At 35.4% G+C, this 11,803-nt stretch overlaps 1 protein-coding gene and 2 long non-coding RNA genes across 3 annotated transcripts; all 3 read right to left on the reverse strand.

The window, feature by feature from the left end:
* Nucleotides 1-55: 55 nt before the first annotated feature.
* LOC127905265 (uncharacterized mitochondrial protein AtMg00810-like) lies at nucleotides 56-2,167 on the reverse strand. Its single transcript, XM_052452589.1, has 3 exons — nucleotides 2,102-2,167; nucleotides 177-1,136; nucleotides 56-64 (listed from the first exon to the last, which is right to left on the reverse strand). The coding sequence occupies exons 1-3, from the start codon at nucleotides 2,165-2,167 to the stop codon at nucleotides 56-58; spliced, it is 1,035 nt and encodes a 344-aa protein (XP_052308549.1).
* Nucleotides 2,168-2,937: 770 nt separating this feature from the next.
* On the reverse strand, nucleotides 2,938-6,565 carry LOC127905191 (uncharacterized). The gene is made up of 3 exons (XR_008058966.1): nucleotides 6,323-6,565; nucleotides 4,445-6,202; nucleotides 2,938-3,417 (listed from the first exon to the last, which is right to left on the reverse strand). It is a non-coding gene; the product is annotated as an uncharacterized LOC127905191 (long non-coding RNA).
* Nucleotides 6,566-9,556: 2,991 nt separating this feature from the next.
* On the reverse strand, nucleotides 9,557-11,583 carry LOC112327259 (uncharacterized). Its single transcript, XR_002981406.2, has 3 exons — nucleotides 11,470-11,583; nucleotides 11,288-11,378; nucleotides 9,557-10,051 (listed from the first exon to the last, which is right to left on the reverse strand). It is a non-coding gene; the product is annotated as an uncharacterized LOC112327259 (long non-coding RNA).
* Between the last annotated feature and the right edge of the window lie 220 nt (nucleotides 11,584-11,803).

An 11,803-nucleotide genomic window follows, 5' to 3' on the forward strand; every position in this document is an offset into this window, starting at 1 on the left:
CAGATACCAAGCTTTCTTCGTAAATCTTCAAAACTTGCTTTTGGAAGAGCTTTTGTTAGAACATCTGCAATCTGATCATTAGTTCTGCAATATAGCAGAGTAACTTCTTCTTCTTTCTGTGCTTCTCTCAGAAAATATAACTTGATTTTGAAATGCTTAGTTCTGCCATGAAACACAGGATTATTTGCAATAGAAATTGCAGCTTGATTGTCAACATAAATCTTTGTTGGTTCCAGTTGATTCATATGCAGATCAACAAGAATTTTCCTTATCCAAATAGCTTGATTGACAGCAGCAGTAGCTGCTGCATATTCAGCTTCAGCTGTGCTTTGAGCTACACTATCTTGCTTCCTTGAACACCAAGAGAACATGCCTGATCCAAAACTAAAACAGTAGCCTGAGGTGCTCTTCATGTCGTCCACAGAACCTGCCCAGTCACTATCAGAGTACCCATGCAGCATGAAATTCTGAAGATGAGAGTATTTTATTCCATAGCTTATTGTACCTTTAACGTATCTTACTATCCTTTTTGCAGCTTGAAGATGCAATTCACTTGCACAATGCATAAAACGTGACAGCAAGCTCACAGCAAATGCAATGTCTGATCTTGTAGCTGTAAGATACATTAAACATCCAATTAAACTTCTGTACTGACCTTCATCTGCTTTGTTTGTTCCATCATTCTTGCTGAATTTTTCCTTCAGATTCATAGGTGTGCTTGTGCTCTTGCAGCTTTCCATGTGAAATTTCTTCAATATCTCTTTAGTATATTTCTGTTGACATATGAAGATTCCATCATCACTTTGTTTAACCTCCATTCCAAGGAAATAAGACATCAACCCGAGATCTGTCATCTCAAACACATCAAACATCTCTGCCTTGAATTCTTCAATTTGTGTCTTATTACTTCCTGTTACAAGTAAGTCATCAACATAAACAGATACAATAATTAAGTTTGCATCAGCTCCTTTTACATACAATGTTGCCTCACTTAAACTTTTAACAAAGCCAAGTTTATGTAGATGATCATCAATTCTGCTATACCATGCTCTAGGAGCTTGTTTGAGGCCATACAAAGCCTTTTTCAGCAGGTAGACCTTCTCCTCTTGTCCCCTGACTTCAAAGCCTCTTGGTTGCTACGATATGAGCCCAGTTCAGAACAGCCCTAGAGCCAATGTAATGGCTAGATATGAGTGGACAGGTGTATAGCCAATGAAGTGGCTATGATGAGTATGGAGACAAATGCAGGATTGACTTTCATGGATATTGCCCCCATGCTAAAGATCAATGAGCTAGAAGACATTTGCCTTGGACAATAAGTGGATGACTTGTGGAGCATTAAGACGCGGCTGCTATGAAGGAGCAGAGGGCATGCGCAGGTTCCGGGAACAAGTTGACTCTTGTCAAGGTGGTGAGCTCGGTAATGGCATTGTAATACTCAGAGTATGAAGACAGATATGGATCAACCTTTAATGGGTTGCCCCATGATTAAAGGTGGAGAGCTACCTGGACTCTTACGACTAAGAGCGAGAGACTCACGGAGAAGTAAGGCGTGGTTCCTAGGGTGGAACAAAGGGCAGGCGCAACTCCTAGATGAGTAGACTCTTGGAAGAGTGGTGAGCTTGTGATCACATTGAAATACTCAATGACTGTCGCACTTGGGAATATTCGTTTGAGGGGGTGTTGTAAGCCTTGGTGTAAGGCTTGAAAAATCATTCCGGACCGAGCATGGTTAATACGCTCGAAGGGGAATATTGTGTTGAAGACGCTCTCAGAATGGTAAGCTTGGAAGAGCTGCAGAATGCAAGCTTGTGCTGAAGAAGCAATAGGACAATTGCCCACAAATGGCAAAGGGGGTGATTGTTAGGATATTGTCATTTGTGGCAATACCCCACCACCAAGCAAGTGGAAGCATGAATTACGGCATAATTCATGCCATGTATTATGGCTTGTTTGTCCGCTCCATGTGCTGGAGAAAGTTGCTAAGAAATGCCTATAAAGGAGGCTTATATTTGAGAGCAAGATAGAGAGAGAATCGTGAGTGTGTGCAAGAGTGTGGAGAGAAAGAGAGCTGCAATGGCAGCAGCCTTGCTGCCATTGCAGCAGCTGCAAGTGCAATAAAGATGAGCTGGGAGTAGAGTAGAGAGAAGTGATCCTCCTCCTCCATGTATTTGTTTTGTATCCTTTCTCTAATCTCTAATAATATAGACTCTCTCCCGTGGATGTAGGCAATTTGCCGAACCACGTAAATATATTGTGTCAGTGTGCTTAACCCTCCTATGAGCAATTATCAGAACATCACCGGTCGGAATCCCCTACAATAGCAGTTACTTATGGAGCCAACCAATCAAAAGGAGAGAATGCACATCAATGACAAGGACGAGAATGCACAATACATGTTGCCAATGTGTTGGAGGGTCCTCGGGTGCAGTGGATAGCACAAGTGCCTCATTTTGATTTGTTCTTTTCTTCCTCTTACTAACGTCCATTGAAGGATTGCTTGATGGTGCAGTTGGCAAGACTGATGCTTAAGGAATGATCGGAGATGCTGCAGGCCAACCAAATTCAACATTGAACCAAAACGCAAAGCCATGCAATGGAGCTAGAATAACATTCAAACCACACTTACAGCAATCAGAAAAATAGAAATGAACGGTAAAAAAATTGAGACTGGAAAACAAAATGATATATAAGCATTAGAGAAGGTATATGAAATTTTTTTTATACAGTATGCCATATTTTGATAGCTTAAAAATTGAAATGGATAGCTGATTAACACTGAACAAGAGCAGAAAAGTCTCGTGTTCAAAGAGAAGGATGTTAAAAGTTAATAAAAGAGAGCATACCTCTCATCATTGACCTGAATTTGTATCTCGTGGTAACAGATTCTAGTTCATCAATTGCAATTGTATAGAAATCCTCGAGCTTAACCTGTAACCAACACTAGAAGTAAAATCTCTGAACAGAGTAGATTTCACAAGTGTGCATGCATCAAAACAAGATATACAGAATGTCACTCAATATACAATCAAAAAAGCAATAGCCAGAGAATCTCAGAATCCACTGAAACAGGCATCTCAGACCAATAGGGGCACTCAAGAGGATTTGTATCAGATAAGGAGGTTCCATATTTTGATATAAGCATTTTTCAGTGAATAAATAAGGCATGTGGTGGGCCAATAAACTCATAAACACTGAACTCAGACAATTCCATCGCGATTGCTCACCACATTATCCATACAGAGCAGCAAGACCTATTTAATATGTTATTTTAGTCTCTTTATTCTTCCTCCCAATACACGACACAGGAAATGTGTGAAAGCACAAATATAGGCCTCAAAATTCCTCATCTCATGATTGTCAGAGACCTTGCGAAGCAAGTTCGACAGAAGGGCATTGTTTATGCAGGCTTGCTCTCTGAAGAAACAAAAACGAGTTTTAAGAGAAAAATGATTATCATGTGAGCTTTAAGGTCATCAGTCATAACCTCTTAAAATTTCTTTTATCAAAGAATTATATTTAGAGGGACATCAAATCTAAAAATTTCAGCAAGCTTTGAGCCATTGTAGGTGCACGCACTCTCTATCCCTCACATGTGTGCACAAACATCCATTTCCAAACATAATCACAAATGGACACACACGTGTTCAATTGGAATGCATCATGAAGAAGGAGGCAGCGTAAGCATTTACATGTCACAAATGTAGTTAACAAACCACGAAACAAAGATTTTTTGTATGTACTATTAACATCAATAAAAAGCTTACAAAGAAGTCAACTGTGCAGTTAAGAATGTGAGGAGACTCACCACATGCGGCCATGTCAATACATTTTCACCTGATAAAATTAATTTTCTAAGTGTTCTTTTATAGTTTGAATATTAAAAATAAAAAAAAAATTATTTTAATATATTTTTTAAACAAAAACTTTGCACCACAGTATCAATCATGCATGTCCAAAAATATGTGTTTAATAATATGCTAGTACTTTTATTCTTTCTCTCAAAGTTTTACAACAGAGTTAGTAGTTAGAGCAATGAATGTGCTTTCTTTTTCTCTTGGATTGTAGGAAGTAAACAATGAAAAAGAGCCCTTGTTTGAGGTAGTCAGCATTGAGTTTTGTTGCAGTTTCATGGACATCAATTTGACCATAAATTTTAATTACTGGTTGCATCTCAGAGGAATATGACACTGCTGCGACAAGAGGGCATCGACACAAGTATCCAGCAAGAGCAATAGGAGATGGCATTTATCAGATACCAAGGCACAATCCAGGCAAGAGAATGATTACACATCTGGTGTACAAGCTAGAATTGCCATCAAAAGACAAGGAAAACGAGCCTCAAGAGTCGCTTAACATCCAACGTGAGGGCTCATTTATAATTCACATAAAGAATCCCGATCAACATGGTGGCAGTTCCCAATTTACAAGGTTTCCAACTCACCTACAAGGCCAATTTGGGCAATAAGTTTGTTCCTGCTGACCCACCAGACATGTTGAATTATGAGGGTTGTCAGTTGCTGTTGATATCTGCTTCAGATGGCATAGAAAAGGAGTGGGAAACTAATCCGTAGACACAGATTCTAAAGAAACAGAACAGCAGAAGGCCAAAAAATGAAAAAGAAATTACTGCATCTAAAAAATGCAGCAAGCAATGAAGAATGACAACCTGATAATGAACAGCACATGAGCAAACATAGAACAAAAGTAGATAAGAGGCCGCTATCGGAATGCAACCATCCTCAACAACAACAACAAAAACAAACCACAATCGAAAACAACAAAAAGATGGAATATATAAGATAGTAAGTATTTCCAAGCCAACTCTTTGAGAAAGGAAGGTAATGTGCAGATGAAGAATTAGAGCAATTAACTGTAATGTTAAAACTTGTTAGCCTATACTGTGTGACTCATCATTCTTTGAACATACAGGATAATTGTAAACACGGGAGAGGAAAAGGTAGTTGCAAATGTCTGCAGAAATTCTAGCATGCCAAAGAAGAAATCCTTTTGCTGCCATCTAAAGATGGCTTCTCTAGCAGTCCGGATGCCAAGACCACCCTTATAATTTCCCCTGGCATCACCTTTACTAAACATCTAGATCAAAGAAGCAACTTGCTAATTTGTTAATATACCCACAAATCCTCCTAGCCAGCCATGCTCATACTTCATAGTATAGAGCCAAATTGATGGCAGCAGCAGTGGAGTGAATTGAAGTATTCCAGGCACCTAATTTACTGTGAGCTGCAAAACGACATGGACAATTGGAGGGTGATGTGGCAATGAAGACTTGAATACACTTTATTTTAAGAAGAAACTCAATTTTGATAGATTGGAAACATTAGAACATAACTGTTTATCTCATCTTGTGTGTTTGGTTTTCATCTACTCAGTAACTAATGTTAACAAACATTAAATGACACCCTCCTTCCCTTAAGCAAAGAGCAGATCAATGAAAAAGGAAAAGAAACTAACCTGGATTAAACGACACAGAAGGAACAGTGCATAAAAAGGCAGGCGCACCAACCAAGTTAAGGTCAAAATAAAGTTATGGGCTGACTACTTGTTAGGAAGCTTTCTTGACGTAAGCTTAAAAAAATATAAGAACCAAATCGAAATGAGAAAGAACAGGCACAAACCTGGAAGAAAAAATGTTGCAGGTAACAGCGGACGAAGTTTCAGCAATCTAGCTTTAGATGAAAGGGTGTCAGTACATTCTTTTTTTCACAAGCTGTAGAGACAGATTCTAAAGAAACAGAACAGCAGAAGGCCAAAAAAAGATGGACCCAGACAAAGTCGATATCGACACCATTTGAAAAAAACATTTAGCTATACGAAAATGAATGCAGTGAAGGAAAACCACAGCTGCTTAAGAACCAGCTGAAGGGTCATATAACCCTGACAAAGGCTATTCGATCGTGCCTAGTCGAAGGCAATCAAACACACACAACATTCCTAAACATTCACATCATAAAACCACTAATCAAAAATAGGAGGAAGCTCAGACATGCTCTTAAACCTAATCAAAAAGTGCTTCCCAAAAAAAAAAAAAAAAAAGAAACCAGCAGGGTCTCTGAAAAGAAACAAAACTACGAATCATAGAGAATAATCGCAAATCACGAACTGGAGCAACATCACGCAACCAAAGCCATGGAACATCAGGTGGTAGCGCCAGCAAAAGGTCGTCAAAAGAGCCGAAATCCTGAAAGCAGAAAATAACACCACTGAGCTAAATTCAACTCTAACTAAATGAATAAATTCGGGAAAACACATGGGAAAACAACTGTCAAATGACAATGAGTGAGAAAAAAACAATGGAAACCTGGAAGATAATAAAAAACCAACGATGGTAAATTGAATTCCAATTGAGCTACAACACTGTGCAGAAGAGAGAAAATAGGAGTGCAAAACCATGTAAAGAAAAGAGATAGACTAGCATAGCGACTCAAATCAAGTTGAAAACCAAACTCTCATCAATCAAAGTTGATGCAAAATGCACTTCCATTGGTGGCTTCAATTGAGAGGGTAGGGCAGGGCGGGAAACCAGGTGAGGAGAGGCAGAGTGAAAGGCAGATGCAAAACGAGTTGATGAGTCAAACGCAATAGGTAGCAGGCCCAAGCAAAAGAAACAAATAGCCCAAGAATAAAAACAATCATGCTCCCAGCCCAAGGCCCATCAACATCACCCAAACAGATGGGACAAAAGCCAGGCAAGATAACTTGACCGTGAGGCAAAATGTAGATGTACTACTGCTCCAATAAATGAATAAAGACACGTGTCTTGATGCACAGTGAATTCACCAATCCTTTTATTATTATTTTTTTATAATTATAATTAAAATTAAAAAACTAGTTAAGGTTGTTTTTTTTTGGATAGGACACGTATATAGATAATGCATGTATGTTTTGAATGATCCAAGCTGTTTTATTTTATTTTTATAATTATATTACACAATATACAGAAAGAGATTAGTTTCTTTTTTGTTTACTATGCACTCTCTCATATAATACTGGATTTGAGCATTGCTTTTTTAAAAAAACAATTTACTTTTATTTGTAAACTTTTATTTTGTGTGATTTAGTCTTTTTAAGTCCAAATTAAATCTCAATTGTATATTTTTTTAGAAGGGATGGTTGAATTGAAAGATAAGAGACTGAAGTGAAAACCTCGAGTAATATAGGAAGCGGGTTGAAAATTTTATTAAAACAATCATTTTAGTCCCCTATTTTTTTAGATATTAGGTGTCCAGTCCCTTTAATTTTTAGAAAATACATGGTGGTACTTAACTTTATTTTCCTCTTTTTTTGGTGGGAGAAGAGAGAGGGAGTCATCAAATTCCGGCTGAGAGAAAAAAAGTGGTCATTGGAAAAGATTTCGGCCACAAAAACGGTTTCAACCATCAAAAAGTTCCATATGATGAAGGAAGTTATGATTATGTGTGTTGTTTATCTTGAAAACACCAATAAAAATAGATATAAGCTCAAGAAGATTTTTTTTTATAATGGATTTCAGGTTTTGGATGATTTTTTAATGGCCATGAATTAGTTCAAGAGGGTCTATAGGGTGGTTCCTAGGTATTTTGGGTAAAAAATAGATTGGAAATGAGGTTTTGGGTAAAAATAACAGAAAATCCTGATTTTCCAACCGCCACAATGACTGGATTCTAGGTTGCACAAACGATGTGTTGCCTGCTGATGCAGGTGACGTGTTATTTTTTTTAAATGCTTGGGGTGGACGACGCGTTTGCTCGCCCCATTAAACATTTTTAAAAAATAAATGCCCGTGCTTAAGCCTAGCATTGTAGCCCCGCACATAAGTTGTTGCTTTATTGAGCCAAGTGCTAGGCCTAGCCTAATTTGTTTTTAATTTTATAAAAAAACAATGCATTATTTGATATGTATTTTTTCAAATAAATTTTGGGTTTGTGTTTTTAATTAGATTGTGATTATTTTTAAATGATATTGGATGTGTTTAACGTCTAAAGAGAAAGATATGATTCATCTTTGATTTTCTTTTAATTTTATAAAGATTAAAATTGTTTTTTCAAAAAAAAATATTGTTTTTTTAAAATAAATCTCGGATGTGTTGATGATATTTTTTCATTACTTTACACAAATTGTTATTGATTTGATAATATGTTGTTGCCCTTTGATTTATTTTTTATTGCACTTTTAAGTTTTAACCCTTATTATTTTTATTTTGGATTTTTTTTATGTCGTTAATTTGAGTAATTTTAACTCTCTGATTTTGGTCTTGTAACCCGTATCACGGTTTAAAAAGTTAATAATAATTAGCTTTTTTTGTCTTATGTTTTTTAAATTCATATTTTTTTTATTTTTTATACAATTATTTTATTTTCATTTAATTTTTATTTTTTTAATAAATAAATTAATTTTTTTAAATGATATAAGTTCAAGAACATGGATAGTCATGTTGAGACAAGCACATCGGACCAAATCTCAGGCAAAAGAAAGTTATGGCATAGAATAAAGAGAGGAGCACCAAATGAAAATTGAATGGCAGTCACTGTATTGTTTATCAAATGACATCGTTCTATTTTTGTGGTGAAATTTTTGGATCTGCAGAGATTTGAGAGATCCTACCTTTCTATCTGACGACATTGTAGCATGAAAAGCATCCAGAGGGACACATGAGTTCTTAAGCACTCGGTAGCATATTTTCTGATAGCATTTTAAAAAAAAATTAAAATATTTTTGGCAACTAGTTTTTAACGAAGTCAGTACATGCTCTAACAACATGATGGATTATGTTATTTCTAATTTAGTTTCTGCTAAAACACTTCGTCTACATTATAATGTTGACCTCAACCCAGCTTTAAGGGCAGAAAGTTTGAGAAATCAAACTTATTGCTTGGATGGTGAAGATTTTTTCCGTGGATAAATCTAATTTGACCTGTTAATTACCATTCGTTCACAGTTGCTCTGTGTTACATCTTTTTCAACAAGCTTTTTATTATCGTCACTGTCAGAAAAAGAACATTTCCTTCATACACTTAACCTAGAAGCCAGATATAAAAATAAGCAGCAACTCTTCACAATGAATAGAGAACAAATGTTATCCACGTATGTCGTTTGATTTCTACCTATTCATGAATAGAAAGTTTGGTTTCAACGACATATGGATAAGTTTCAAGAAATCCCACCATGTTTTCAGGAGAAGTGGCAGGAAATGATTCAACTATGTTTCAAAATGAAGCTCAGATGCCACTTTTCGATGTCTGGTTAAATCATTCTGATTAAGATACACAGAAAGTTGGGACTTCCTCAAGATTTTCACTGAAGATTGCCTGTTAAAACAGATAACGCAATTGTATGGGAGAAAAACAAATTCTGATTTGCTGAGAATGATACTAGCTGCTGAGAATGATAGAGCCAGTTTGATCCTAATAGTAATTTTATTCAAGTCTAAATTGCAGCGTTGCTGTGATCTGAGCAAGGCATTACCCACTCTCTATTAAGTTTTTTTCCAATGATATAAGATTTGCATGCACAAGAAGAAAAAAGCAACTTAATTAGTTGTGGTAAATTCAACAGCCTCTACAAACTCATTCCAACCTCAAAGTCGATTTTAATTCATCCAAAAAGTTTTAGAAACTTCAACAAGTCTTGAAAACTAAACTGTAATTCCAGGTCTTTATTTCTTTTTTGGACCCTTTCATGGATGTCACCATCATTAATAGACTCCTCTCTCTACAAGTCTTCATCTCTCTTTTATATTATATCAACCAGTATATGTAGAGATATAAATGATCCAAAAATCATGTCAATTTCTTGTTTTACACCATGGATCTGATGAGTACCCAGGTAGAGCAGAAATCAGCGAAAAAGAAATTCCTGGCAGCAGAGTGTGTGCATGAGTCCTTGTAAGGGTGGATATGCAGCTGCTATAAGTCGGCAACCAGAGGGAGTTTTCCAGTGATAATTGGACAGAAAGAAAGAAGAAGAATTCTACAAGTAACAGGAGAAGAGAAGTCCATAAATAAGAGACTTTATATGGGGGCAGAGATGGCCTTGATTTCAGCAACCCAACCTGGCAGAACTAGATCTTTGAGTTAAGGTGCTGATATTGCAGGCAGACGCTAAATAGAACAGCAACAAAATAAAAAAAGAATTAAATCTAGACTACAACCTTACAAGTTCAGAGTGCACACAAATAATGATGGGAAGACGTTCATCTATCCATGACAGAATTAAATCTAGACTAGAGAATGAGCTTTTTGTTGATCATAATAAATCATAGGCTGGTCAGGATGCAGAATAAGTCAACAATAAAATTCTATTGCTTCCAGGAAAGTAACACAGAATAGTTAATTTTTTAAAATAATATTTAACGATGTAGTATGATTACATTGATTGTTTCTATGTGTTATCTCTACCCCCCGTGTTATGATATACCTATTGCTTAGTTTACATGAAAATATGTAGTAAATACAAACTCTGGTAAAAGAAAAAAAAATGTTTATTATTTTGTATATTTTTTTTGGAAAAAAATAAATAAGGGGAAACAATTTAGCTACATTGATACTTGCAATAATAATAATAATAATAAAGTTTCAAGCTTTAAATTCATTTATATAAATCAACAATTCAAAAAAGAAAATGTTAATTAAGAGTTCAAACTAAATTCACGTAAATTTTATGAGAAATCAAGTTTTGCTATGAAATGTAGATCATTTTCTAACATTAAAGGAATAATATTTTTTCTATGAAATTTTTTTTAATAATATCATTTAATTCAATTAAACAGTTTGATTTTGAAACTTATCAGCCCGACTTCTTATCTAGTTCTAATTTTGAATTAAACCGCATGAAAGTTAACTCAAAATGAATTATTCAATTTAATAAATTTCAAAACAATTTAGATGATCGGTAAAAATATAACATAACATTCATAAAATCTTTATGAATGAAACCATGGTGTTATGCATATAAAGAAAGAAAAATTAATTGGCTGTAAGAAAAACTAACCATGGTGCTATGAATATCCATAGTTTAGCCAGACAGAAAAAAAAAAAAAAAAAGAATTGCAGAAAGGAAGGGGGCATCTCGCAGTATCACATGGCAAACACTTCTTAAACTATTGAGGGAATAGACTTATATAAGCACATGGAAATGGATAGTGCATAGGAAAGGAGAATGAAACACAACACTCTGTTCTAAAGACAGCAAAAAGAAATAATTAATATGGTCGGGCACATCAGGGTGCGGTGCTCCCTTTGTATTCGCACAACACTCGAAGAAAAGTCAATTGGCAAAGAGAACTTACCTAAAAACAGGGGTTAGATCATGTGATTCTGGAAAACACAGCCACCTTGAGTTGATCTCAATTACTGGTGATTTCCGAGAATTGAAATATTCTTTGAAGGAATGAAATCAAATACAAATATGATATCAAATAAGTTCAAATAAACATGGATCAATAATAATTGCGTTTTTAGGGCTTTTTACCTCAGAAATTATTTTGCTGTGCTTAATGATCCGTTGGTAGAATATGCTGTGAAAAGACTTCGAGATGATCTGCCCATGCTTGTGGATGGGACTAACTAAAAAAATGAATACCAGAAAACGAACACATGTTATGCTTCAATAGCACGTACGTTTTTTATTCCTGGATTTGTTTTAATAAATTTACCTTGGTCCTTATTTTTTCATTTTTCTTATAAAAAAGTCCTTGATTGAAAGTTTTTGTCGTCAAATTTTACAACAAATACAATTTAGTTCCTCAATTTGTTTTTGTCTATTAAATTCTTACATGTCAAATTATAAAATTTATTTAAATTCT

The sequence above is a fragment of the Populus trichocarpa genome, chromosome 4 (genome assembly GCF_000002775.5).
Source record: "Populus trichocarpa isolate Nisqually-1 chromosome 4, P.trichocarpa_v4.1, whole genome shotgun sequence".
Classification (NCBI taxonomy): domain Eukaryota; kingdom Viridiplantae; phylum Streptophyta; class Magnoliopsida; order Malpighiales; family Salicaceae; genus Populus; species Populus trichocarpa.